The sequence below is a fragment of the Oncorhynchus masou genome, chromosome 20 (genome assembly GCF_036934945.1).
Source record: "Oncorhynchus masou masou isolate Uvic2021 chromosome 20, UVic_Omas_1.1, whole genome shotgun sequence".
Taxonomy (NCBI): domain Eukaryota; kingdom Metazoa; phylum Chordata; class Actinopteri; order Salmoniformes; family Salmonidae; genus Oncorhynchus; species Oncorhynchus masou.
This window is the reverse complement of record NC_088231.1, coordinates 22682823-22707774: the sequence shown is the minus strand read 5'-3', so window position 1 is coordinate 22707774 and position 24952 is coordinate 22682823. Positions and strand designations below refer to the sequence as shown.

Sequence of the window (24952 nt, the reverse complement as noted above, 5' to 3'; positions counted from 1 at the left end):
TCCGCCCGGTGTCCTGCGCCGAAATTGGTGCGCAAAACTCAGCTGCAAGTATTTTTCCATGGAATTCAGAGAAGAAAGCAGGCTTCCACGAACGATATATCAATGAAGAGATATGTGAAAAAACACCTTGAGGATTGATTCCAAACAACGTTTGCCATGTTTCGGTCAATATTATGGAGTTAATTCGGAAAAAGTTTGACGTTGTTGGTGACTGAATTTTCGGTTCATTTCGGTAGCCAAAATGTGATGTACAAAACGGAACGATTTCTCCTACACAAAGATTCTTTCAGGAAAACCTGCACATTTGCTATGTAACTGAGAGTCTCCTCATTGAAAACATCCGAAGCTCTTCAAAGGTAAATGATTTTATTTATTTGGTTATCTGGTTTTTGTGAAAATGTTGCGTGCTAAATGCTACTCAAAATGCTAAGCTAGCTTAGCATACTCTTACACAAATTAGTGAATAGCTATGGTTCAAAAGCATATTTTGAAAATCTGAGATGACAGTGTTGTTAAGAAGAGGCTAAGCTTGAGAGCAGGCGCATTATTTTCATTTTATTTGCGATTTTCAGAAATCGTTAACGTTACATTATGCTAATGAGCTTGAGGCTATAACTGTATACAGGTTTTTTTCATAGCCAAACGTGAACAAAACGGAGCGATTTGTCCTACACAAATAACATTTTTTTTAACAACTGAACATTTGCTATCTAACTGAGAGTCTCCTCATTGAAAACATCTGAAGTTCTTCAAAGGTACATGATTTTATTTGAATGATTTTCTTGTTTTTGTGAAAATGTTGCTGGCTGAATTCTAGGCTTATAGCTATGTTAGCAATCAATACTCTTACACAAATGCTTGTTTAGCTATGGTTGAAAAGCATATTTTGAAAATCTGAGATGACAGTGTTGTTAACAAAAGTCTAAGCTTGAGAGCAAATATATTTATTTCATTTCATTTGCGATTTTCATGAATAGTTAACGTTGCGTTATGCTAATGAGCTTGAGGCTATAAATAGAATCCCGGATCCGGGATTGCGCGACGCAACAGGTTAAGAAGTTTGCTTTCTGCCAATATCAGATTTGTCTATGTCCTGGGAAATGTTCTTGTTACCTACAACCTCATGATAATCGCATTAGCCTGCGTTAGCTCAACCGTCCCATTGAGCAGAGTTTAGAAGGTAGCATTTTCCCTCCTGTGTGTCGTGGATGATTTTTTCCGTTTCAGTGTTTGCACCATTCGGGACTTTTCGTTTTTCATTTTGATTATCTTGTTTTTTTGTATTTCCGTATTCATTCCTATTAAAATACATGATGGATACATACCACTCTGCATTTTGGTCCTCCGATCCTTCCTACTACTCCTCTTCGTCAGACGAGGAAGACGAAGACCTTTACAAAACCAAAGACATGCATATGTGGATACCAAAATCATTTTTAATTTCAACAGTTTTATGGAAGAAATTGTGCATTATTTGAAAAAGTGCAAATTTGCCAACATTTTTGGCCACAGCTGTACATTATGATTATGTCATAGTCATTTTGTCTAGTTAAAGTTGAATGAACAGTGACACCAGACATAATACTTAGGTAGAGTACTTCCTTACTCACTAAGGGATAATACATTATTGTCAGTGATACAGTTTACCACAGATAGAACAATGGGACAGATATTTTCACCGGATGTATGAATGTGAAGCGTCTGCTTGGCGTTTCCACTCACCAAATATGGTAGTGAGAGAAAGTGGTGGACAAGTTGAAATAAGATAGATTTTGCGTGACATTCTGCAAATTTTGTCATTGATAAACATTTGATCTCAATACAGTTTTCTGTTCCCAAACTACAATCTGTTCTGAACAGAGTAGAATACATTTTGTAGACTTTACCCTTTGCCAAAGAAAAATAAGTGTTGTTTAGGAGGGCAAAGGCGAAATTGGTTATTGCACAAGCGCACTCCACAGAGTAGGCGTTCCCTAAAGGAAATATGCAAATGCAGCTAGAACGCGCCAATAGGATCTCGCTAGCTCATGCTTGGTTCTGCCCACCTCCTTGCTTGTTCTGCTCACTATGGCTAATTTGTTCCCATTTGAAACAGCAAGCTGTGGGCTATCTTGGTTTCGAGCTAATAAATAGTTGGTTAAACTCTAGAAATATAGAACATGAGGAAAAGTAGAATAGTAGTTCAAAAGTATTAAAGGCTGGTTTAAAATATGTGTTTTTTTCATTAGGGAAGAAAAAAGCTAAAACAATAAACTACACAACAGAAAGTAGCAAAAATGAAGTGATTGTGCTATGGTAAGATAGTATCAAAGATGAGCAGCAGCAAAATGTTTGACGTTGCGCAAAAAAAGAAGCATGAATTTAGATATTTTATATAAAGTTTGTTTTACAGCATTATGAGATTTGAAAAATTCACCATCATATTTCTCTCATCAGTGAAGATATTGTACCTTTACATCTCATGCCAACACATTAATTATGATTATAGTCATTTTAATAACTAGTTACGATTTAATAAACATTGACACCAGAGATAATACTTAAGTAATGTAATCCCTTACTTGTGGTGAGGGTTGTTGTTGACAGTTTACTTTGCTTTCCATTTTCCAGCACAGTGCAGACAGTGACTGAGTATTCAGTAGCAGGTTTCAGGTCAGAGAGAGTGATGCTGGGTGAAGATGTGGTAGTGATGTGTGGTTCTGTCCCTGGACAGTGGTAGGAGATCTGGTAATGATGTTGGGTTTGGTCCAATCCTGGTGGCTGGTTCCAGCTAACAGCAGCTGATGTGGTGTCCACTGAGTCAACAGTCAGCTGGTCTGGATCAGGAGGTACTAAGGGAAAATGCATTCATTAATAAATTAAAGGTTTCCGTTAAATGTATTTAGCAACTTCACAGTGCCACTGCTCAATTGTTGCCACCAAGGCAAAAAAATACAAATAAAACAATGCTGTAATTATAAATACTCTCCACAATAACAAGTGTTTTTCACTGTACTTTGGATAAACTTAACACATTATCAATCCTGAGAACCAAGGAAAATGTGGCTTTTCATTTAATTGACTTTCACTTGTTTGCATGTCCAACCGTTATATTTAGCCTCAAAAATAAGTGTTTAATCATTTTCTTTTCAGGACAACCAGGGCTTCAAGTAGAACACAAAAAAACGACATCAACCGTTGCATCTGAGTGTTGTTGACACATGTCAATAAAAGGAATGTGGCTGCAGTAGCAATAACACTTGAAATAAATTGATTTATATTTATGCTGTTTGTACAGAAAGTGTTTGCACAATGTGAAATTAATATCCAATTTGTCAGTGACAACTGTGTGGAATTTGGAGTTTGTGTCAGCAAATCTGTGAGCTTATTACAGTATTATAGACACTATATATTGGGATGTCCTGTGATCTTCTATGAAGACCTCACCTTCTAACAACTCATGTTTAGCTTGTGAGTGTCATAGAGCAAGACATGTTACTTGTGAGTGTTCGTGAGAGTCTCAGCTTTTCATAGATAGCGGTTCATTATTTGTAGCTCAAACCATTCGGACTCAACAGACGTTTCTGAAAAAAGAACCAGCGCCAGGATCCTTCGTGATCAACCCTTGTCTCACTAACACTGGTTGATACCAAAGGACGCAGAACAAATAGACAAATCCTATGGTTCAACTCAGAAGTCTGTACACAATGGTTAAAAGGGTTTAAAAGTACTAAATCTGGCAGGTGTGACGTTGGGACTCATTGGGTTAAAGCAAGCAGAGGCACAGCAAGTCCTTGGCATAATGACTCACAGGAGTGGAATAAACATTGAACTAAGATATTATAATTATTATTATTTTAATTCATTTCAGCACCAAACTGCTTTGCGAGAACTGGAGAATTTACCATCATATATTTCTCATCCGGGAAGATACTGCACCTTTACATCCCATATTGATACATCTACTATGATTCATTTATAGTCATTTTGAAAACTAGTTAAGGTTTAATAAACCTTGACAACAGAGAATTCATCTGTAGGTTATTCCTTACTTTTGGTGAGGGTTGTTGACGCCAGTTGACTTTGCTTTCTATTTCCCATCAGAGTGCAGACATTGACAAAATACTGAGTACCACCTTGCAGGTTAGAAAGAGTGATGCTGAGTGAAGATGTGGTAATGATGTGTGGTTCTGTGCCTGGAGAGTGGTAGGAGATCTGGTAATGATGTTGGGTTTGGTCCAATCCTGGTGGCTGGTTCCAGCTAACAGCAGCTGATGTGGTGTCAACTGAGTCAACATTCTGCTGGTCTGGAGCAGGAAGTACTAAGGGAAAATACATTACTGTCAGGGCTACAGTTTAACTCCAGAATTAAACTGCATGAGGAGAAGTAGGATAGTAGTTGAAAAATAGAAAAGGCCTGCATGTAATTCCTATAGATATGGGTAGAAATAAGCTAGAGCAGAAGTCAAACAACAGAGGTTTGGTTTGTCATGAGAAAACAAAAAGAAAGGTTTCCGACACAGCTTCACTGTGCCACTGCTACATTTTTGACACCATGGCAAAAGAACAAACAAAAAAAATGCTGTAATTATAAATACTCTCCACAATCACTAGTGTTTTACACTGTACTTTGGATAAATTTAACCCTATCAGTCCAGAGAACCCAGCAAATTGTGGCTGTTCATTTAATTGACTTTCACTTGTTTGCATGTCCAGCCTTTATATTTAGCCTCAAAAATTATGTTTGAACCTTTTTCATTTTAGGACAAATTGGGCTACAAGTAGAGCACTTAAAAATGACATAAATCGTTGCATGCGTCTTGTTGACAAATGTCAATACAAAAAATGTGGACTGCGTCAGCAAAAAACCCTGATATAAATTGATTTATATTCATGTTGTTCGTGCAGAAAGTGTTTTCTCAATGGGAAATGAATATCCAATTCTTCAGGTGACAACTGTGTGGAATTTGGATTTTATGACAGCAACTATGTGAGCTTATTACATTAATATAGAAAATATGTCTTGGAATTTCCTACAGTATTCTTTGAATACCTCCTCACCTTCTAACAACTCTTGTTAAGCTTTGTATTTGTATTTATTATGGATTCCCATTAGTTCCTTCCAAGGCAGCAGCTACTCTTCCTGGGGTCCAGCAAAATTAAGGCGGTTTATACAAATATGAAAACATGACAATACATTCACAGTTTTCACAACACACTGTGTGCCTTTAGGCCCCAACTCCACCACTGCCATAAATCTACAGCACTAAATCCATGTGTATGTATAGTGCATATGTTATTATGTGTGTGTGTGCGTGTGTCTGTGCCAATGTTTGTGTTGCTCCACAGTCCCCGCTATTCCATGAGGAGTTTTTTAAATCTGATTTGTAAATCTAATTTCACTGCTTGCATCAGTTACTTGATGTGGAATAGAGTTCCATGTAGTCATGACTCTATGTACTACTGTGTGCTGTTCTGGACTTGGGGACTGTGAAGAGACCTCTTGTGGAATGTCTTGTGGGGTATGCATGTGTATCCGAGCTGTGTGCCAGTAGTTTAGACAGACAATATGGTGCATTCAACATGTCAATACATTTCATAAATAAAAGTAGTGATGAAGTCAATCTCTCCTCCACTTTCAGCCAGGAGAGCTTGACGAATGCAGAAGAAATAGACAAATCCAATGGTACAACCAAGAATCTGTACACAATGGTTACAAGGGTTTAAAAGTACTAAATCACGTCGGTGTGACGTTGGGACTCATTGGGTTAAAGCAAGCAGAGGCACAGCAAGTCCTTGGCATAATGACTCACAGGAGTGGAATAAACATTGAACTCAGATATTATTATTTAAATTCATTTCAGCACCAAACTGCTTTGCGAGAACTGGAGATTTTACCATCATATATTTCTCATCAGGGAAGATACTGTACCTTTACATCCCATATTGATACATCTACTATGATTAGTTTATAGAGTCATTTTGATAACTAGTTAATGTTTAGTAAACTTTGACATCAAAGATAATACTGAAGTAATGTAATCCCTTACTTGTTGTGAGGGTTGTTGATGACAGTTGACTTTGCTTTCCATTTTCCAGCACAGTGCAGACAGTGACAGAGTACTGAGTACCACATTGCAGGTCAGAGAGATTGATGCTGTGTGAAGATGTGGTAGTGATGTGTGGTTCTGTCCCTGGACAGTGGTAGGAGATCTGGTAATGATGTTGGGTTTGGTCCAATCCTGGTGGCTGGTTCCAGCTAACAGCAGCTGATGTGGTGTCCACTGAGTCAACAATCAGCTGGTCTGGAGCAGGAAGTACTAAGGGAAAACAGATTAATGAATAAATGAAAGGTTCCCGCTACATACATTTAGCAACTTCACTATGCCACTGCTCGAGTGTTGCCACCATGGGGAAAATATATACATTGTAATAATAAATACTCTCCACAATAACAAGTGTTTTACACTGTACTTTGGATAAACTTAACCCTATCAGTCCATAGAACCCAGCAAAATATGTATTTTCATTTAATTGACTTTCACTTGTTTGCATGTCCAGCCCTTATATTTAGCCTCAAAAATAAGTGTTTAACTATTTTCTTTTCAGGACAACCAGGGCTTCAAGTAGAACACAAAAAAACGCCATAAACCGTTGCATCCATTAGTGTTGTTGACAAATGTCAATACAATAAATGTGGTCTGCGGTAGCCAAAAACCCTGATATAAATGGATTTATATTTATGCTGTGTGTACAGAAAGTGTTTGCTCAATGGGAAATTAATATCCAACTCTTCAGTGACAACTGTGTCGAATTTGGAGTTTGTGACAGCAACTATGTGAGCTTATTACAGTATTATAGACACTATGTCCTGGGATTTCCTATGATCTTCTATGAAGACCTCCTCTCCAACTAACAACTCTTGTTTAGCTTGTGAGCATCATAAATCAAAACATGTTATTTGTGAATGTTCGTGTGAGTCTCAGCTTTTCATAGATAGTGTGTCATTGTTTGAAGCTCAAACCATTCGGACTCAAAAGATGTTTCTGAAAAAAGACCCAGCACCAGGATCCTTCGTGATCCACCCTTGTCTCACAAACACTGGTTGATACCAACGGATGCAGAAGAAATAGATAAATCCAATGGTACAACACAGACGTCTGAACACAATAGTTAAAAGGCTTTAAAAGTACTAAATCAGGCCTGTATGAAGTTGGGACTTTTTGGGTTAAAGTGAGCAGAGGGACACCAAGTCCTTGACATAATGGCTCACAACAGTAGAAGAAACATTGAACTCAGATATATATATATATACAGTGGGGAGAACAAGTATTTGATACACTGCTGGTTTTACTACTTGCAAAGCATCTTGAGGTCTGTCATTTTTATCATAGGTACACTTCAACTGTGAGAGACAGAATCTAAAACAAAAAATCCAGAAAATCACATTGTATGACTTTTAAGTAATTAATTTGCATTCTATTGCATGACATAAGTATTTGATACATCAGAAAAGCAGAACTTAATATTTGGTACAGAAACCTTTGTTTGCAATTACAGAGATCATATGTTTCCTGTAGTTCTTGACCAGGTTTGCACACACTGCAGCAGGGATTTTGGCCCACTCCTCCATACAGACCTTCTCCAGATCCTTCAGATTTCAGATTTCAGGGCTGTCGCTGGCTAGGCCACTCCAGGACCTTGAGATGCTTCTTACGGAGCCACTCCTTAGTTGCCCTGGCTGTGTGTTTCGGGTCGTTGCCATGCTGGAAAACCCAGCCACGACCCATCTTTAATGCTCTTACTGAGGGAAGGAGGTTGTTGGCCAAGATCTCGCGATACATGGCCCCATCCATCCTACCCTCAATACGGTGCAGTCATCCTGTCCCCTTTGCAGAAAAGCATCCCCAAAGAATGATGTTTCCACCTCCATGCTTCACTGTTGGGATTGTGTTCTTGGGGTTGTACTCATCCTTCTTCTTCCTCCAAACACGGCGAGTGGAGTTTAGACCAAAAAGCTCTATTTTTGTCTCATCAGACCACATGACCTTCTCCAATTCCTCCTCTGGATCATTCAGATGGTCATTGGCACACTTCAGACGGGCCTGGACATGCGCTGGCTTGAGCAGGGGGACCTTGCTTGCGCTGCAGGATTTTAATCCATGATGGCGTAGTGTGTTACTAATGGTTTTCTTTGAGACTGTGGTCCCAGCTCTCTTCATGTCATTGACCAGGTCCTGCCATGTAGTTCTGGGCTGATCCCTCATCTTCCTCGTGATCATTGATGCCCCACGAGGTGAGATCTTGCATGGAGCCCCAGACCGAGTGTGATTGACCATCATCTTGAACTTCTTCCATTTTCTAATAATTGCGCCAACAGTTATTGCCTTTTCACCAAGCTGCTTGCCTATTGTCCTGTAGCCCATCCCAGCCTTGTGCAGGTCTACAATTTTATCCCTGATGTCCTTACACAGCTCCTGGTCTTGGCCATTGTGGAGAGGTTGGAGTCTGTTTGATTGAGTGTGTGGACAGGTGTCTTTTATACAGGTATTGAGTTAAAACAGGTGTAGTTAATACAGGTAATGAGTGGAGAACAGGAGGGCTTCTTAAAGAAAAACTAGCAGGTCTGTGAGAGCCGGAATTCTTACTGGTTGGTAGGTGATCAAATACGTATGTCATGCAATAAAATGCAAATTAATTACAAAAAAAAATAATACAATGTGATTTTCTGGATTTTTGTTTTAGATTCTGTCTCTCACAGTTGAACTATACCTATGATAAACATAACAGACCTCTACATGCTTTGTAAGTAGGGAAACCTGCAAAATCGGCAGTGTTTCAAAACTGTTCTCCCCACTGTATATATATATTTTTTAAAGAAAATACATGTCAGTATCAAACTGCATTGTGAGAACTGGAGATTTTACCATCATATATTTCTCATCAGGGAAGATACTGTACCTTTACATCTCATACTGAAACATCTACTATGAATAGTCCTCAACACTGGGGCCCCACATGGGTGCATTCTCAGCCCTGTCCTGTACTCCCTGTTCAACCATGACTGCTTGGCCATGCACGCTTCCAACTCAAATATCAAGTTTGCAGACGACACAACAGTGGTAGGCTTGATTACTAACAACGACGAGATGGCTTACAGGGAGGACATGAGGGCCCTTGGAGTGTGGTGTTAGGAAAATAACCTCTCACTCAATGTCAGCAAAACAAAGGAGATGATCGTGGACCTCAGGGAACAGCAGAGGGAGCACCCCATCGATGGGACAGTAGTGGAGAAGGTGGAGCGTTTTAGGTTCCTCGGCGTACACATCGCAGACAAAGTGAAATGGTTCACCCACACAGACAGCATGGTGAAGAAGGCACAACAGCGCCTCTTCAACCTCAGGAGGCGGAATAAATTTGGCTTGTCACCTAAAACACTCACAAACTTTTACAGATGCACAATCGAGAGCATCCTGTCGGGCTGTATCACCGCCTGGTAAGGCAACTGGACCGCCCTCAACCATAAGGCTCTCCAGAGGGTAGTGCGGTCTGCACAACGCATCATCGGGGGCAAACTACCTGCCCTCCAGGACACCTTCCGCACCCGATGTCACAGGAAGGCCAAAAAGATCATCAAGGACAACAACCACCCAAGCCACTGCCTGTTCACCCCCCTATCATCCAGAAGGTGAGGTAAGTACAGGTGCATCAAAGCTGGGACCAAGAGACTGAAAAACAGCTTCTATCTCAAGGCCAACAGACTGTTAAACAGCAATCAATTACATAGAGAGGCTGAGTCAACATACAGACTCAAATCTCTGGCCACTTTAATAAATTCACTTAATAAAGGTATCACTAGTCACTTTAAATAAAGGCACTTTAATAATGTTTTCATATCCTACATTACTCATCTCATATGTATATACTGCTCTATACCATCTACTGCATCTTGGCTATGCCGCACGGCCATCGCCCATCCCTATATTTATATGCGCATGTTCTTATTCATCCCTTTACATTTGTGTGTATAAAGCAGTTGCTGTGAATGTGTTAGATTACTTGTTAGATATTACTGCATTGTCGGAACTACAAGCACAAGCATTTTGCTACACCCGCATTAAGATCTGCTAACCATGTGTATGTGACCAATAACATTTGATTTGAAATGATTTAGAGTCATTTTGATAACTAGTTAATGTTTAGTAAACTTTGACATCAAAGATAATACTGAAGTAATGTAATCCCTTACTTGTGGTGAGGGTTGTTGACACCAGTTGACTTTGCTTTCCATTTTCCAGCACAGTGCAGACAGTGACAGAGTACTGAGTACCACATTGCAGGTCAGAGAGATTGATGCTGTGTGAAGATGTGGTAGTGATGTGTGGTTCTGTCCCTGGACAGTGGTAGGAGATCTGGTAATGATGTTGGGTTTGGTCCAATCCTGGTGGCTGGTTCCAGCTAACAGCAGCTGATGTGGTGTCCACTGAGTCAACAATCAGCTGGTCTGGAGCAGGAAGTACTAAGGGAAAACAGATTAATGAATAAATGAAAGGTTCCCGCTACATACATTTAGCAACTTCACTATGCCACTGCTCGAGTGTTGCCACCATGGGGAAAATATATACATTGTAATAATAAATACTCTCCACAATAACAAGTGTTTTACACTGTACTTTGGATAAACTTAACCCTATCAGTCCATAGAACCCAGCAAAATATGTATTTTCATTTAATTGACTTTCACCTGTTTGCATGTCCAGCCCTTATATTTAGGCTAAACATGAAGTGTTTAACCATTTTCTTTTCAGGACAACCAGGGCTTCAAGTAGAACACAAAAAAACGACATCAACCGTTGCATCTATGAATGTTGTTGACTAATGTCAATAAAACAAATGTGGTCTGCGGTTGCAAAAAACGCTGAAATAAATGGATTTATATTTATGCTGTTCATATAGAAAGTGTTTGCTCAATGGGAAATGAATATCCAACTCTTGAAAACTGTTTGCAATTTGGAGTTTGTGACAGGAATTATGTGAGCTTATTACGGTATTATAGACACTATGTACTGGGATTTCATATGATCTTCTATGAAGACCTCCTCTCCTTCTTGTTGTGTCTGAGCTCTTATTAGTTATTTATATAATGAGAAAGACTCCAAATACAAGTGAACTAGAGCTTCACATTTACTAAAATTAGTTAGTACCAGAATAACATAGAACAACACTGCACATGACCAAGGGTGCTCCATTCTTAAAGGGGGCATCAGTAATTAACAGAACCTAACATTCCTTCTCTTATACAATGTTACTTTACCAAAACACAACCAACACAATTATCAGAAATGGTAGTTATAGGCCTCCCGAGTGGCACAGTGGTCTAAGGTACTACATTGCAGTGCTAGATGTACCACTAGGGATCCTGGTTTGTGTCCAGGCACCGGGAGACCCATGGGATGGCGCACAATTGGCCCAACGTCGTCCAGTTTAGGGGACGGTTAAGCAGTGCTGTTTGGCTGAGTTGTGTTTCGGAGGACGCACGGCTCTCAACTTTCACCTCTCGCGAGGCCATATGGGAGTTGTAGCGATGAGACAAACTACCAATTTGCTACACTAAATTGGGTAAAATAACATGTAAAATTTATTTTTTTAAAGTTCAGTCTGTCTGGTGGACGGTGCCTTCGTTCTGGGTAGCGCCTTGGATTGTCTGGAGGCTCCTGAACATCATCAATGTGTGCTTGCTCCATTATAGCTTCTGCTATAGCAGCACTTTCATCACACATTCCCTTCTTTCAGCCTGGGGTCTCTACTGCCCCACTGTCCTCTACAGTTCCCTATGTGTCATTCTCAGGAGCTCTCTGTGCCTGTTTTCTCTCAATTGTTGTGCAGTTTTCCATGGAATGCATCTGGTTGATGTGACACCGCCACATTATGTCTGGGCTCATTTGAACCTGGTAAGTTCTGGGTCCCGTTTGTGTGTGTACGGTCCCGTGGTTAGAGCGTTGGACTTGAAACCGAAAGGTTGCAAGATCGAATCCCTGAGCTGACAAGGTAAATATCTTGCCCCTGGACAAGACAGTTAACCCACTGTTCCTAGGCCGTCATTGATAATAAGAATTTGTTCTTAACTGACTTGCCTAGTTAAATAAAGGTAAAATGTACAATTTTAAAAAGATAGTCTCGCACCTACAGTCTCGCACCATCACTTCCTGTCCAGTTTGGAGATGGCGCTCCCAGCCACCGGAGAGCATCTTGGCTTGTTTGTTCAGCACTTCATTTTGCCTGTTTGGCTTCATGATGTCCAGCTGTGTGCGGAGAGGCCACGCGAACATCAGTGCGGCTGGGCATTCATTTGTCGTAGCATGTGGGGTGTTTCGGTAGGAGAACAGGAACTTGGCCAGTCTTGTTTTGCTGCAAAGAGTCCTTGCTTTAGGGTTTGTACAAAGCGTTCTGCCAGCCCATTGGTGGCAGGGTGGTACGGAGCTGAGGTTGAGTGTTTGAATCCATTTACTGACATGAATCTTTTAAACTCGTGGCTTTCCAAAGCTTGCGCGTTGTCACTTACCAGCTGCAGCGGCAATCCGAAGCGTGCAAATGTTGTTCTGAGTCACTCTATCGTCTGAGCTGAGGTGGAGGAGTCAGTGCAAAACACCTCTGGCCATTTGGAATGGGCATCAACTATAACCAGAAACATGTGCCTTTCAAAGGGACCAGCGTAGTCCACATGAATTCTCTGCCATGGCTCTGCGGGCCATTCTCATGGGTGGACTGGGACAGGAGCAGGCATGTGAAGGGTTACCAAACATCCACTACGGTTCTTCGCCATGTTTTCTATCTGTTGATCCAGACCGGGCCACCATAAGTGGCTCTTTGAAAGAAGCTTCATTTTGACAATTCAACATGACCTTCCTGAAGTTGATGCAAAACTTGATGTTGGCATTTCTGGGGCATCATGACTCTCATTCCCAACATCAAACATCCTTGGTACGTTGTAATTTTGTTTCTCCACTGAAAATATGGAGTCAGCTCCTTTCTGCCTGTAGCTGGCCATCCTGACATGGTGTAGGTGTATACTTTTGACAAGGTCACATCTTTCCTTGTCTCTCGTTTGATAACTGTGCTTGTGACTGGTAGTGCCCCGAGCTGAGAGGTATGGAAAAGGTCCACTTCATCCACACTCCTTTGTCTTTCTCTTGTACAGGGCAGTCTGAATAATCCATCTTCATTTGTGTGGAGGGATGACGGCTTAAAACTTCTTGCGACTCTAGGGGCACTATTTTCATTTTTGGGAAAAAAACGTTCCAGTTTTGAACGGGATAATTTGTCAGGACAAGATGCTAGAATATGCATGTAATTTACAGCTTAGGATAGAAAACACTCTAACGTTTCCAAAACTGTAAAGATATTGTCTGTGAGTATAACAGAACTGATGTTGCAGGCGAAAGCCTGAGAAAAATCCAATTTGGAAGTGCCCCATATTTTGAAAGCGCTGCGTGCCAATGAGTGCCTATTGAGCTGTGAATGTGCTACAAACAAGCTTATGCTTTCTACGTATTCCCCAAGGTGTCTACAGCATTGTGACGTAGTTTTACGCATTTATGTTGAAGAATACCCATAAGGGGCTACATTGCGCAAGTGGTGACATGATGCTCCCGGAGAAAATCTCTCGTAAAGTACATGTTTCTGTCGATATTATGGTGCTAATTTGGAAATAAATTGGCGTTGTCGTGACCGCAATTTCCTGTCGATTTCTCAGCCAAACATGAAGAACAAATGGAGCTATTTCGCCTACAAAAATAATATTTTGTGATAAAATTAACTTTAGCTATCTACCTGGGAGTCTCGTGAGTGAAAACATCCGAAGTTCATCAAAGGTAAACTAATTAATTTGATTGCTTTTCTGATTTTCGTGACAAGGTTGCCTGCTGCTAGCAGGGCATAATGCTATGCTAGGCTATCGATAAACTTACACAAATGCTTGTCTAGCTTTGGCTGTAAAGCATATTTTGAAAGTCTGAGATGACAGGGTGATTAACAAAAGGCTACGCTGTGTCTCAATATATTTCATTTGTGATTTTCATGAATAGGAACATTTTCTAGGGATATTTATGTCCGTTGCATTATGCTAATTAGTGTCAGGCGATTATGCACCCACATGCGGGATTGGGAGTTAGTGTCATACAAATGACTGGCAAGGAACAAGGCGTATCGCTGTAACCTGGCCGCTGTCACTGCCTGAATGCCTTTCTTTGGTGAATATGGAAAGCAATGGCTGCTGATCCGTAACAAGTGTGAAACACTTGCCATACAGGTATTGCTTGGATATATGTATTTATTTTATTTTTTTTCTTCTAGTTTTTTCAGGGGTGGATCAGCTTAATATTGTGGAAAGATTGTTTCTTCTATCAATGTAACAGCCTACATCATTTCCAATCCCCCATAATTTATTTTGGAAAAAAAATATATCCATATACTATACATACATACATACATACATACATACATACATACATACATACATACATACATACATACATACATACATACATACATACATTATTTTAGAATATGCCTTTATTATTCCTCGCATACCCTACCACCCTTCCCCCAATTGTAGTAAACTCATAAACAATGACACTTAGGCTTCTACCTTCAGCTTATACATATTATACACATTTTACAGACACAATCTATTTTATAATAGTTACATTTAGTTTGTTTTATGTCCTTCCTCTATTTCTGATGTCCATCCAGTTAGATTTATATTTGTAACTGTTCTATTTCTCAACATTTTTTAACCTATTTACATTTTACAGACCCTGTATGTTTTACATTGGTTATCTTGTTGTTATGAGTCCCACCCTTCAACTCAATTCAACCCCTCCCATCTATTTCTCAACATCATCCATTTGGGATTTCTATTTGCCATATATTTTTCAACTGTGCTGTGATGCTTCACACAAGTACTGAACCTTTCTATTCTCACAGTTTCTACAGATTGTAAATTAAAGATACATTTTTTTGCTAAAATAAAAATGATACGATTGATTGATTCTGGCTTTTCAAATCGCCCAGTATTGCTATCTACAGTGTTAGTTCTAGGCAAATGTTGCAATTCCTCAGCCATTCCTGGACCTGTGACCAAAAACCAACTCCATCTGGACAGTACCACAATAAATGATCTAATCACTCTGCCTCCTCACAGCAAAATCTGCAGAGCTGGGAAGATTGTATCCCAGATATATATAACATTCTACTGTTTGCAAAATTTTTGCATAGTCATTTAAATAGAAAAATGTGAATTTTTGAATACGGGGTTGTTTTGCGTGTCAATTCATAAACAATGTGCCATGGAATGGGTACATGGAAAATCTCTTCCCAAATATTTTGCAATAAATATGGCACAGCTGTCAATTTTTTGGGTCCTTAAATAAAATTGGTATGTTTTTATTTATCACAAATTTCCTTAACCATTTATGTTCCTTACTGCAGGACCGACAGACAAGTTCCTTACTTTTTTCCCTTCTACTTGCCTCTTCCATTTTTGTGGTAATGCTGCAATTAGTTGGTTGTAATTTTGGGTAGACCAGACATATCCATATGTCTGTGTTAGCTGCATGTGTGACATAACTCCACCAGTCCTATTTATGATATCATTCACTAAAATTATAACTTTTTAAAACATTTCATCAAAAAATGTTTTTTTTTATCAATTCGTATATTTGAGTTTACCCCAATATTTGTTGTATTATTTGTTCTGTCTTTTCAGGTGGATTAAATTGAAATTGCAATCAACTTTCAAAGGCTTGTTTAAAACTTCTCTAGGGTAGGGGCAGCATTGGGAATTTTGCATGATAAGCGTGCCCAAATTAAACTGCGTGCTACTCAGCCATAAAACCTAGAATATGCATATAATATATGCATAACATATATTATAACATGATACTTACTTATACTTAACAGTTATGCCCCCTTTAAGATTGGAGCACATTTGGTCATGAGCAGTGTTGTTCTGTTATTCTGGTACTAACTCGTTTTAGTAAATGTGAAGCTCCAGTTCACTTCCTTGTATTCGGAATCTTTCTTATTATATAAATAAGTAATAGGTGCTAAGACACTGCAATGGCTACCACAATGAATACCTGCAGTGTGCATCACAAATGCAGGGACTCGTAGTAAGAGAGGAATATTTTGACCCTGTAGCCTAACAGCGAGCAAGCAGTGACGACGAGGGGAAAGCTGACGAGAACGAGGAGGCAGATCAAAGACCCATGGAGCCGGAGGTAAAGAGAATGGCTAGCATCGCGAAAATAGATGTGTTTGATGACGCAAGAAAACTGGGCAACTTACATTGAACAACTGTAACAGTACTTCATTGAAAACGACATTGATGATAACAAGAGAGTACCAACGTTGTTGAGTTTAATTGGGCCCAAAAAATACAGTTTGCTAAAAGATCTGACTGCCCCTCTGAAGCGCTCCAATAAAGAGATTCACAGAGATTTTGGAGATATTGCAAAATCACCTATCACCTAAACCACTCCTCATCACGGAACATTTTCGATTCCACAAAAGAGATTAGAATGGGGGGGAGGGTGTTAGTACGTATGTAGCAGAGTTGAAGAAACTGTCTGAGCATTGCCAGTGTGGAAAGAACCTAAATGACACCCTTAAAACTTGTTAGGGCTAGGGGGCGTATCCTGAATTTCCGCCTGTCTGACATGCCCAAAGTAAACTGCCTGTTACTCAGGCCCAGAAGCTAGGATATGCACATATTTGGTAGATTTGTATAGAAAACACTCTGAAGTTTCTAAAACTGTTAGAATAATGTTTGTGTGTATAACAAACTGATATGGCAGGCAAAAACCAGAGGAAAATCCATCTGGAAATTATTTTTTTTGGAGGTCACAGCCTTTTTCAATGGAATACAATGGCATGTTCAAATAAATAGGACCCAGAATGCAGTACCTATGGCTTCCACTAAATTTCAACAGTCTTTATGTATGGTTTCAGGCTTGTTTTTGAAAAATGAACAAGTAGTTGAAGTTTTTCCAAGGGGAGCACCATAGCAAAGTTAGTGTTTTGGTTCGCGTGAATGAGGGCTCTTCGTTCTTTTCCTTTCCTATTGAACATACTATTCTCCATATTAAATATTGTTTATTTAGATATTAGACAATCTGAGGATTCATTAGAAACATCGTTTGACTTGTTAGGACATTGTTTGACTTTACCGGTAACTTTTTGGATTAGTTTGTATGCATGTTGAACGAGTGGATTACTGAGTCAAGCACTCCAACTACATCGACATTTTTGGGATATAAAGAAGGACTTTATCGAACAAAACAACCATTCATTGTGTAGCTGGGACCCTTGGGATTGTAAACAGAGGAAGATCTTCAAAGGTGAGTGATTTATTTTATCGCAATTTGTGATTTTGTGACGCCTGTGCTGGTTGAAAAAAAGTATTTTCTATGTGGGGCGCTGTCCTCAGATAATCGCATGGTATGCTTACGCCGTAAAGCCTATTTGAAATCTAACAACTCGGTTGGATTAAAAAGTAGTTAAAGAAACTCTGGGGGCGCTATTTCATTTTTGGATGAAAAACGTTCCCGTTTTAAACAAGATATTTTGTCACAAAAAGATGCTCGACTATGCATATAATTGGTAGCTTTGGAAAGAAAACACTCTGACGTGTCCAGAACTGCAAAGATATTCTCTGTGCATGCCCTAGAACGTGAGCTACAGGCAAAACCAAGATGAAACGGCATCCAGGAAATGAGCAGGATTTTTGAGGCTCCGTTTTCCATTGTCTCCTTATATGGCTGTGAATGCGAGAGGAGTGAGTCTGCCCTTTCTGTCGTTTCCCCAAGGTGTCTGCAGCATTGTGACGTATTTGTAGGCATATCATTGGAAGATTGACCATAAGAGACCACATTTACCAGGTGTCCGCCCGGTGTCCTGCGCCGAAATTGGTGCGCAAAACTCAGCTGCAAGTATTTTTCCATGGAATTCAGAGAAGAAAGCAGGCTTCCACGAACGATATATCAATGAAGAGATATGTGAAAAAACACCTTGAGGGTTGATTCCAAACAACGTTTGCCATGTTTCGGTCGATATTATGGAGTTAATTCGGAAAAAGTTTGACGTTGTTGGTGACTGAATTTTCGGTTCGTTTCGGGTAGCCAAATGTGATGTACAAAACGGAGCGATTTCTCCTACACAAAGACGCTTTCTGGAAAAACTGCACATTTGCTATGTAACTGAGAGTCTCCTCATTGAAAACATCCGAAGCTCTTCAAAGGTAAATGATTTTATTTATTTGGTTATCTGGTTTTTGTGAAAATGTTGCGTGCTAAATGCTACTCAAAATGCTAAGCTAGCTTAGCATACTCTTACACAAATTAGTCAATTTCTATGGTTCAAAAGCATATTTTGAAAATCTGAGATGACAGTGTTGTTAAGAAAAGGCTAAGCTTGAGAGTAGGCGCGTTATTTTCATTTTATTTGCGATTTTCAGAAATCGTTAACGTTGCTTTATGCTAATGAGCCTGAGGCTTTATTCACGAACCCGGATCCGGGATGGGGAGTTTCAAGAGTTAAGATTTTAAGTTATGTATAATTCTTGTATTTTCATGAATGTTTATTATTATAATTTCTGTATTTTGAATGCTAGCGTGCCACCGATCCGCAAGATTAAAGATAATTCATTTCAGCAAACAACTGCACTGTTAGAACTGGGGAATTGACCATCATGTATTTCTCATCAGGGAAGATACGTTACCTTTACATCCCATTCTGACACATCCAAATATGATTTGTTAATTTACAGTAGAGTCATTTAAATAACTAGTCAGTTTGACATAAGGGATAATACTTAAGTAGGGTAATTCCTTACTTGTGGTGAAGGTTGTTGACGCCAGTTGACTTTGCATTCCATGTTCCTGGATAAATCCTTGTGGCTGGCTCCAGCTAAGAACAGCTGATGTGTTGCTTACCCTGTCAACAGTCAACTGTTCTGGAGCAGGCAGTGCTAAGGGGAAACACGTTATTGTTAATGCTACTGTTTAACTCTGGAAATATACTACAACAGAAGTTGGATTTGAAATGTATCAAAATATATTTATTTGGCAATGAGGAAAAATTGAATAATAGTAATATAAATATTTTTTTTAAGTCTGGGTTTTAATACCTTTAGATATGGGAAGAAATATATTTAAGCTAAAAAGATTTGTAATCTATCAAATGCTGTTAAATTGTTTCTAAACCTCAGGATATATACAGTCAGATCCAAAAGTATTGGCACCCTTGATAAAAATGTGCATAAAAATGATACATTTAAAAAATACAAATATTAAGCTTTATTATATGCAAAGGAAATGGGAAATTATATTATTTTATACTAATATTAATAGAAATATACACTACCGGTCAAAAGTTTTAGAACACCCACTCATTCAAGTGTTTTTCTTCACTTTTTACTATTTTCTACATTGTATAATATTAGTGAAGACATCAGAACTAGAAACAACACATACATCGCAGCCACTACCAGCTAGCCTACTCCAGCAGTACTGTATCATTTCAATCATTTTAGTCAATAAGATTCTTGCTACGTAAGCTTAACTTTCTGAACATTCGAGACGTGTAGTCCACTTGTCATTCCAATCTCCTTTGCATTAGCGTAGCCTCTTCTGTAGCCTGTCAACTATGTGTCTATCTATCCCTGTTCTCTCCTCTCTGCACAGACCACACAAACGCTCCACACCGCGTGGCCGCGGCCACCCTAATCTGGTGGTCCCAGCGCGCACGACCCACGTGGAGTTCCAGGTCTCCGGTAGCCTCTGGAACTGCCGATCTGCGGCCAACAAGGCAGAGTTCATCTCAGCCTATGCCTCCCTCCAGTCCCTCGACTTCTTGGCACTGACGGAAACATGGATCACCACAGATAACACTGCTACTCCTACTGCTCTCTCTTCGTCCGCCCACGTGTTCTCGCACACCCCGAGAGCTTCTGGTCAGCGGGGTGGTGGCACCGGGATCCTCACCTCTCCCAAGTGGTCATTCTCTCTCTCCCCCTTACCCATCTATCTATCGCCTCCTTTGAATTCCATGCTGTCACAGTTACCAGCCCTTTCAAGCTTAACATCCTTATCATTTATCGCCCCCAGGTTCCTCGGAGAGTTCATCAATGAGCTTGATGCCTTGATAAGCTCCTTTCCTGAGGACGGCTCACCTCTCACAGTCCTGGGCGACTTTAACCTCCCCACGTCTACCTTTGACTCATTCCTCTCTGCCTCCTTCTTTCCACTCCTCTCCTCTTTTGACCTCACCCTCTCACCTTCCCCCCTACTCACAAGGCAGGCAATACGCTCGACCTCATCTTTACTAGATGCTGTTCTTCCACTAACCTCATTGCAACTCCCCTCCAAGTCTCCGACCACTACCTCGTATCCTTTTCCCTCTCGCTCTCATCCAACACTTCCCACACTGCCCCTACTCGGATGGTATCGCGCCGTCCCAACCTTCGCTCTCTCTCCCCCGCTACTCTCTCCTCTTCCATCCTATCATCTCTTCCCTCTGCTCATACCTTCTCCAACCTTTCTCCTGATTCTGCCTCCTCAACCCTCCTCTCTTCCCTTTCTGCATCCTTTGACTCTCTATGTCCCCTATCCTCCAGGCCTGCTCGGTCCTCCCCTCCCGCTCCGTGGCTCGATGACTCATTGCGAGCTCACAGAACAGAACTCCGGGCAGCCGAGCGGAAATGGAGGAAAACTCGCCTCCCTGCGGACCTGGCATCCTTTCACTCCCTCCTCTCTACATTTTCCTCCTCTGTCTCTGCTGCTAAAGCCACTTTCTACCACTCTAAATTCCAAGCATCTGCCTCTAACCCTAGGAAGCTCTTTGCCACCTTCTCCTCCCTCCTGAATCCTCCTCCCCCTCCCCCCTCCTCCCTCTCTGCAGATGACTTCGTCAACCATTTTGAAAAGAAGGTCGACGACATCCGATCCTCGTTTGCTAAGTCAAACGACACCGCTGGTTCTGCTCACACTGCCCTACCCTGTGCTCTGACCTCTTTCTCCCCTCTCTCTCCAGATGAAATCTCGCTTCTTGTGACGGCCGGCCGCCCAACAACCTGCCCGCTTGACCCTATCCCCTCCTCTCTTCTCCAGACCATTTCCGGAGACCTTCTCCCTTACCTCACCTCGCTCATCAACTCATCCCTGACCGCTGGCTACGTCCCTTCCGTCTTCAAGAGAGCGAGAGTTGCACCCCTTCTGAAAAAACCTACACTCGATCCCTCCGATGTCAACAACTACAGACCAGTATCCCTTCTTTCTTTTCTCTCCAAAACTCTTGAACGTGCCGTCCTTGGCCAGCTCTCCCGCTATCTCTCTCAGAATGACCTTCTTGATCCAAATCAGTCAGGTTTCAAGACTAGTCATTCAACTGAGACTGCTCTTCTCTGTATCACGGAGGCGCTCCGCACTGCTAAAGCTAACTCTCTCTCCTCTGCTCTCATCCTTCTAGACCTATCGGCTGCCTTCGATACTGTGAACCATCAGATCCTCCTCTCCACCCTCTCCGAGTTGGGCATCTCCGGCGCGGCCCACGCTTGGATTGCGTCCTACCTGACAGGTCGCTCCTACCAGGTGGCGTGGCGAGAATCTGTCTCCTCGCCACGCGCTCTCACCACTGGTGTCCCCCAGGGCTCTGTTCTAGGCCCTCTCCTATTCTCGCTATACACCAAGTCACTTGGCTCTGTCATAACCTCACATGGTCTCTCCTATCATTGCTATGCAGACGACATACAATTAATCTTCTCCTTTCCCCCTTCTGATGACCAGGTGGCGAATCGCATCTCTGCATGTCTGGCAGACATATCAGTGTGGATGACGGATCACCACCTCAAGCTGAACCTCGGCAAGACGGAGCTGCTCTTCCTCCCGGGGAAGGACTGCCCGTTCCATGATCTCGCCATCACGGTTGACAACTCCATTGTGTCCTCCTCCCAGAGCGCTAAGAACCTTGGCGTGATCCTGGACAACACCCTGTCGTTCTCAACCAACATCATGGCGGTGGCCCGTTCCTGTAGGTTCATGCTCTACAACATCCGCAGAGTACGACCCTGCCTCACACAGGAAGCGGCGCAGGTCCTAATCCAGGCACTTGTCATCTCCCGTCTGGATTACTGCAACTCGCTGTTGGCTGGGCTCCCTGCCTGTGCCATTAAACCCCTACAACTCATCCAGAACGCCGCAGCCCGTCTGGTGTTCAACCTTCCCAAGTTCTCTCACGTCACCCCGCTCCTCCGCTCTCTCCACTGGCTTCCAGTTGAAGCTCGCATCCGCTACAAGACCATGGTGCTTGCCTACGGAGCTGTGAGGGGAACGGCACCGCAGTACCTCCAGGCTCTGATCAGGCCCTACACCCAAGCAAGGGCACTGCGTTCATCCACCTCTGGCCTGCTCGCCTCCCTACCATTGAGGAAGTACAGTTCCCGCTCAGCCCAGTCAAAACTGTTCGCTGCTCTGGCCCCCCAATGGTGGAACAAACTCCCTCACGACGCCAGGACAGCGGAGTCAATCACCACCTTCCGGAGACACCTGAAACCCCACCTCTTCAAGGAATACCTAGGATAGGATAAGTAATCCTTCTCACCCCCCCCCTTAATGATTTAGATGCACTATTGTAAAGTGGCTGTTCCACTGGATGTCAGAAGGTGAATTCACCAATTTGTAAGTCGCTCTGGATAAGAGCGTCTGCTAAATGACTTAAATGTAATGTAAATGTATATGGAATCAAGTAGTTACCAAAAAGTGTTAAAGAAATCAAAATATATTTGTATTTGAGATTCTTCAAATAGCCACCCTTTGACTTGATGACAGCTATGCACTATGGACATTCTCTCAGTCAGCTTGGAATGCATTTCAATTAACAGGTGTGCCTTCTTAACTTCATTTGTGGAATCTCTTTCCTTCACAATGCGTTTTAGCCAATCCGTTTTGTTGTGACAAATTGGGGGGGGAGAAGGTATACAGAAGATAACCCTATTTGGTAAAAGACCAAGTCCATATTTGGTTAAGAACAGTTCAAATAAGCAAAGAGCAGTCCATCATTACTTTAAGACATGACGTTCAGTCAATCTGTAAAATTTCAAGAACTTTGAAAGCACAGTCGCAGAAACCCTCAACCGCTACAATGGAACTGGCTCTCATGAGGACCACCACAGGAATGGAAGCCTCAGAGTTACCTCTGCTGCAGAGGATACGTTCATTAGAGTTACCAGCCTCAGAAATTGCGGCCCAAGTAACAGACACATCTCAACATCAACTGTTCCAAGGAGACTGTGTGAATCAGGCCTTGCTTGAATTGCTCCAAAGAAACCACTACTAAAGGACACCAATCAGAAGAAGAGACTTGCTTGGGCCAAGAAACACGAGCAATGGACATTAGACCGGTGGATAATTTGTCCTTTGGTCTGGAATCCATATTGGAGATTTTTGGTTCCAACCGCCATGTCTTTGTTAGACACGGTGTGGGTGAACGTTCCCGCATGTGTATTTCCCACCGTAAAGCACGGAGGAGTAAGGGTGGGGGTGCTTTGCTGGTGACACTGTCTGTGATTTATTTGGAATTCAAGGCACACTTAATCATTATGGCTACCACAGCATTCTGCAGCGATACACCATTCCATCTGGTTTGGGCTTAGTTGGACTATCATTTGTTTTTCAACAGGACAATGACCCAACACCCCTCCAGGCTGTGTAAGGGTTATTTTACCAATTAGGAGAGTGATGGAGGGCTGCATCAGATGACCTGGCCTCCACAATCACCCGACCTCAACAATATTGAGATGGTTTGGGATGAGTCGGACCACAGAGTGAAGGAAAATTAGACAACAGGTGCTCAGCATCTGTGGGAACTCCTTCAAGACTGTTGGAAGAGCATTCCAGGTGAAGCTGGTTGAGAGAATGCCAAGAGTGTGCAAAGCTGTCATCAAGGCAAAGTGTGAATATTTGAAGAATCTCAAATATAAAATATATTTTGATTTGTTCAACAATTTTTTGGTTACTAAATGATTCCATATGTGTAATTTCATAGGTTTGATGTCTTCACTATTATTCTACAATGTAGAAATTAGTTTTAAAAAAAGTGAAGAAAACCCCTTGAATGAGTAGATGCTTAAAACCTTTGACCGGTAGTGTAGGTCCTGGATGACAACACTTGGTCATATGCTCTACCCTCTATTGTGCCTTATGGTCAGATGCAGTTGCCATGCAAGGCAGTGATGCAACCAATCAGGATGCTCTCAATGATGTAGCTGTCAAACCTTTTGAGGATCTAGGGACCCATGCCAAATCTTTTCATTCTCCTGAGGCGGAAAAGTTCTTGTCGTACCCTCTTCACAACTGTATTGGTGTGCTTGGACCATGATAATTTGTTGGTGATGTGGACACCAAGGACCTTAACTCTTTTGACCCGCTGCAGCCCATCGATGTGAATGAGTGTTTGTTCAGTCCTCCTTTCCCTGTAGTCCACGATCACCTCCTTTGTCTTACTCACATTGAGGGAGAGGTTGTTGTCCTGGCACCACACTGCCAGGTCTCTGACCTCCTCCCTATCAGCAGTCTCATCGTTGTCAGTGATCAGGCCTACCACTGTTGTGTCGTCAGCAAACTTTATGATGGTGTTGGAGTCGTGCTTGGCCACGCAGTTGTGGGGGAACAGAGAGTACAGGAGTGGACTAAGCACGTACCCCTGAGGGGCCCCCGTGTTGAGGATTATCATGGCAGATGTGCTTTTGCCTACCCTTACCACCTGGGGTATGGCCCGTCAGGAAGTCCAGGATCCAGTTGTACAGGGATGTGTTAAGTCCCAGGGTCCTTAGCTTAATGATGAGCTTTGAGGGCACTATGGTGTTAAACACTGAACTCTCGTCAATGAACAGCATTCTCACATAGGTATTCCTTTTATC

At 41.6% G+C, this 24952-nt stretch overlaps 1 protein-coding gene across 1 annotated transcript in view; it reads right to left on the bottom strand.

Moving 5' to 3' along the window:
- Positions 1–24952, bottom strand: part of LOC135507175 (interferon-induced very large GTPase 1-like) — a 59222-nt gene that overhangs the window by 13962 nt on the left and 20308 nt on the right. The window contains exons 3-8 of the mRNA XM_064926762.1: positions 18872–19006; positions 10229–10498; positions 6030–6299; positions 4032–4301; positions 2562–2831; positions 1326–1391 (exon numbers count right to left, since the gene is read on the bottom strand). Of these exons, the coding sequence (XP_064782834.1) occupies positions 1326–1391; positions 2562–2831; positions 4032–4301; positions 6030–6299; positions 10229–10498; positions 18872–19006 (1281 nt within the window). The remainder of the gene's footprint in view (positions 1–1325; positions 1392–2561; positions 2832–4031; positions 4302–6029; positions 6300–10228; positions 10499–18871; positions 19007–24952) is intronic.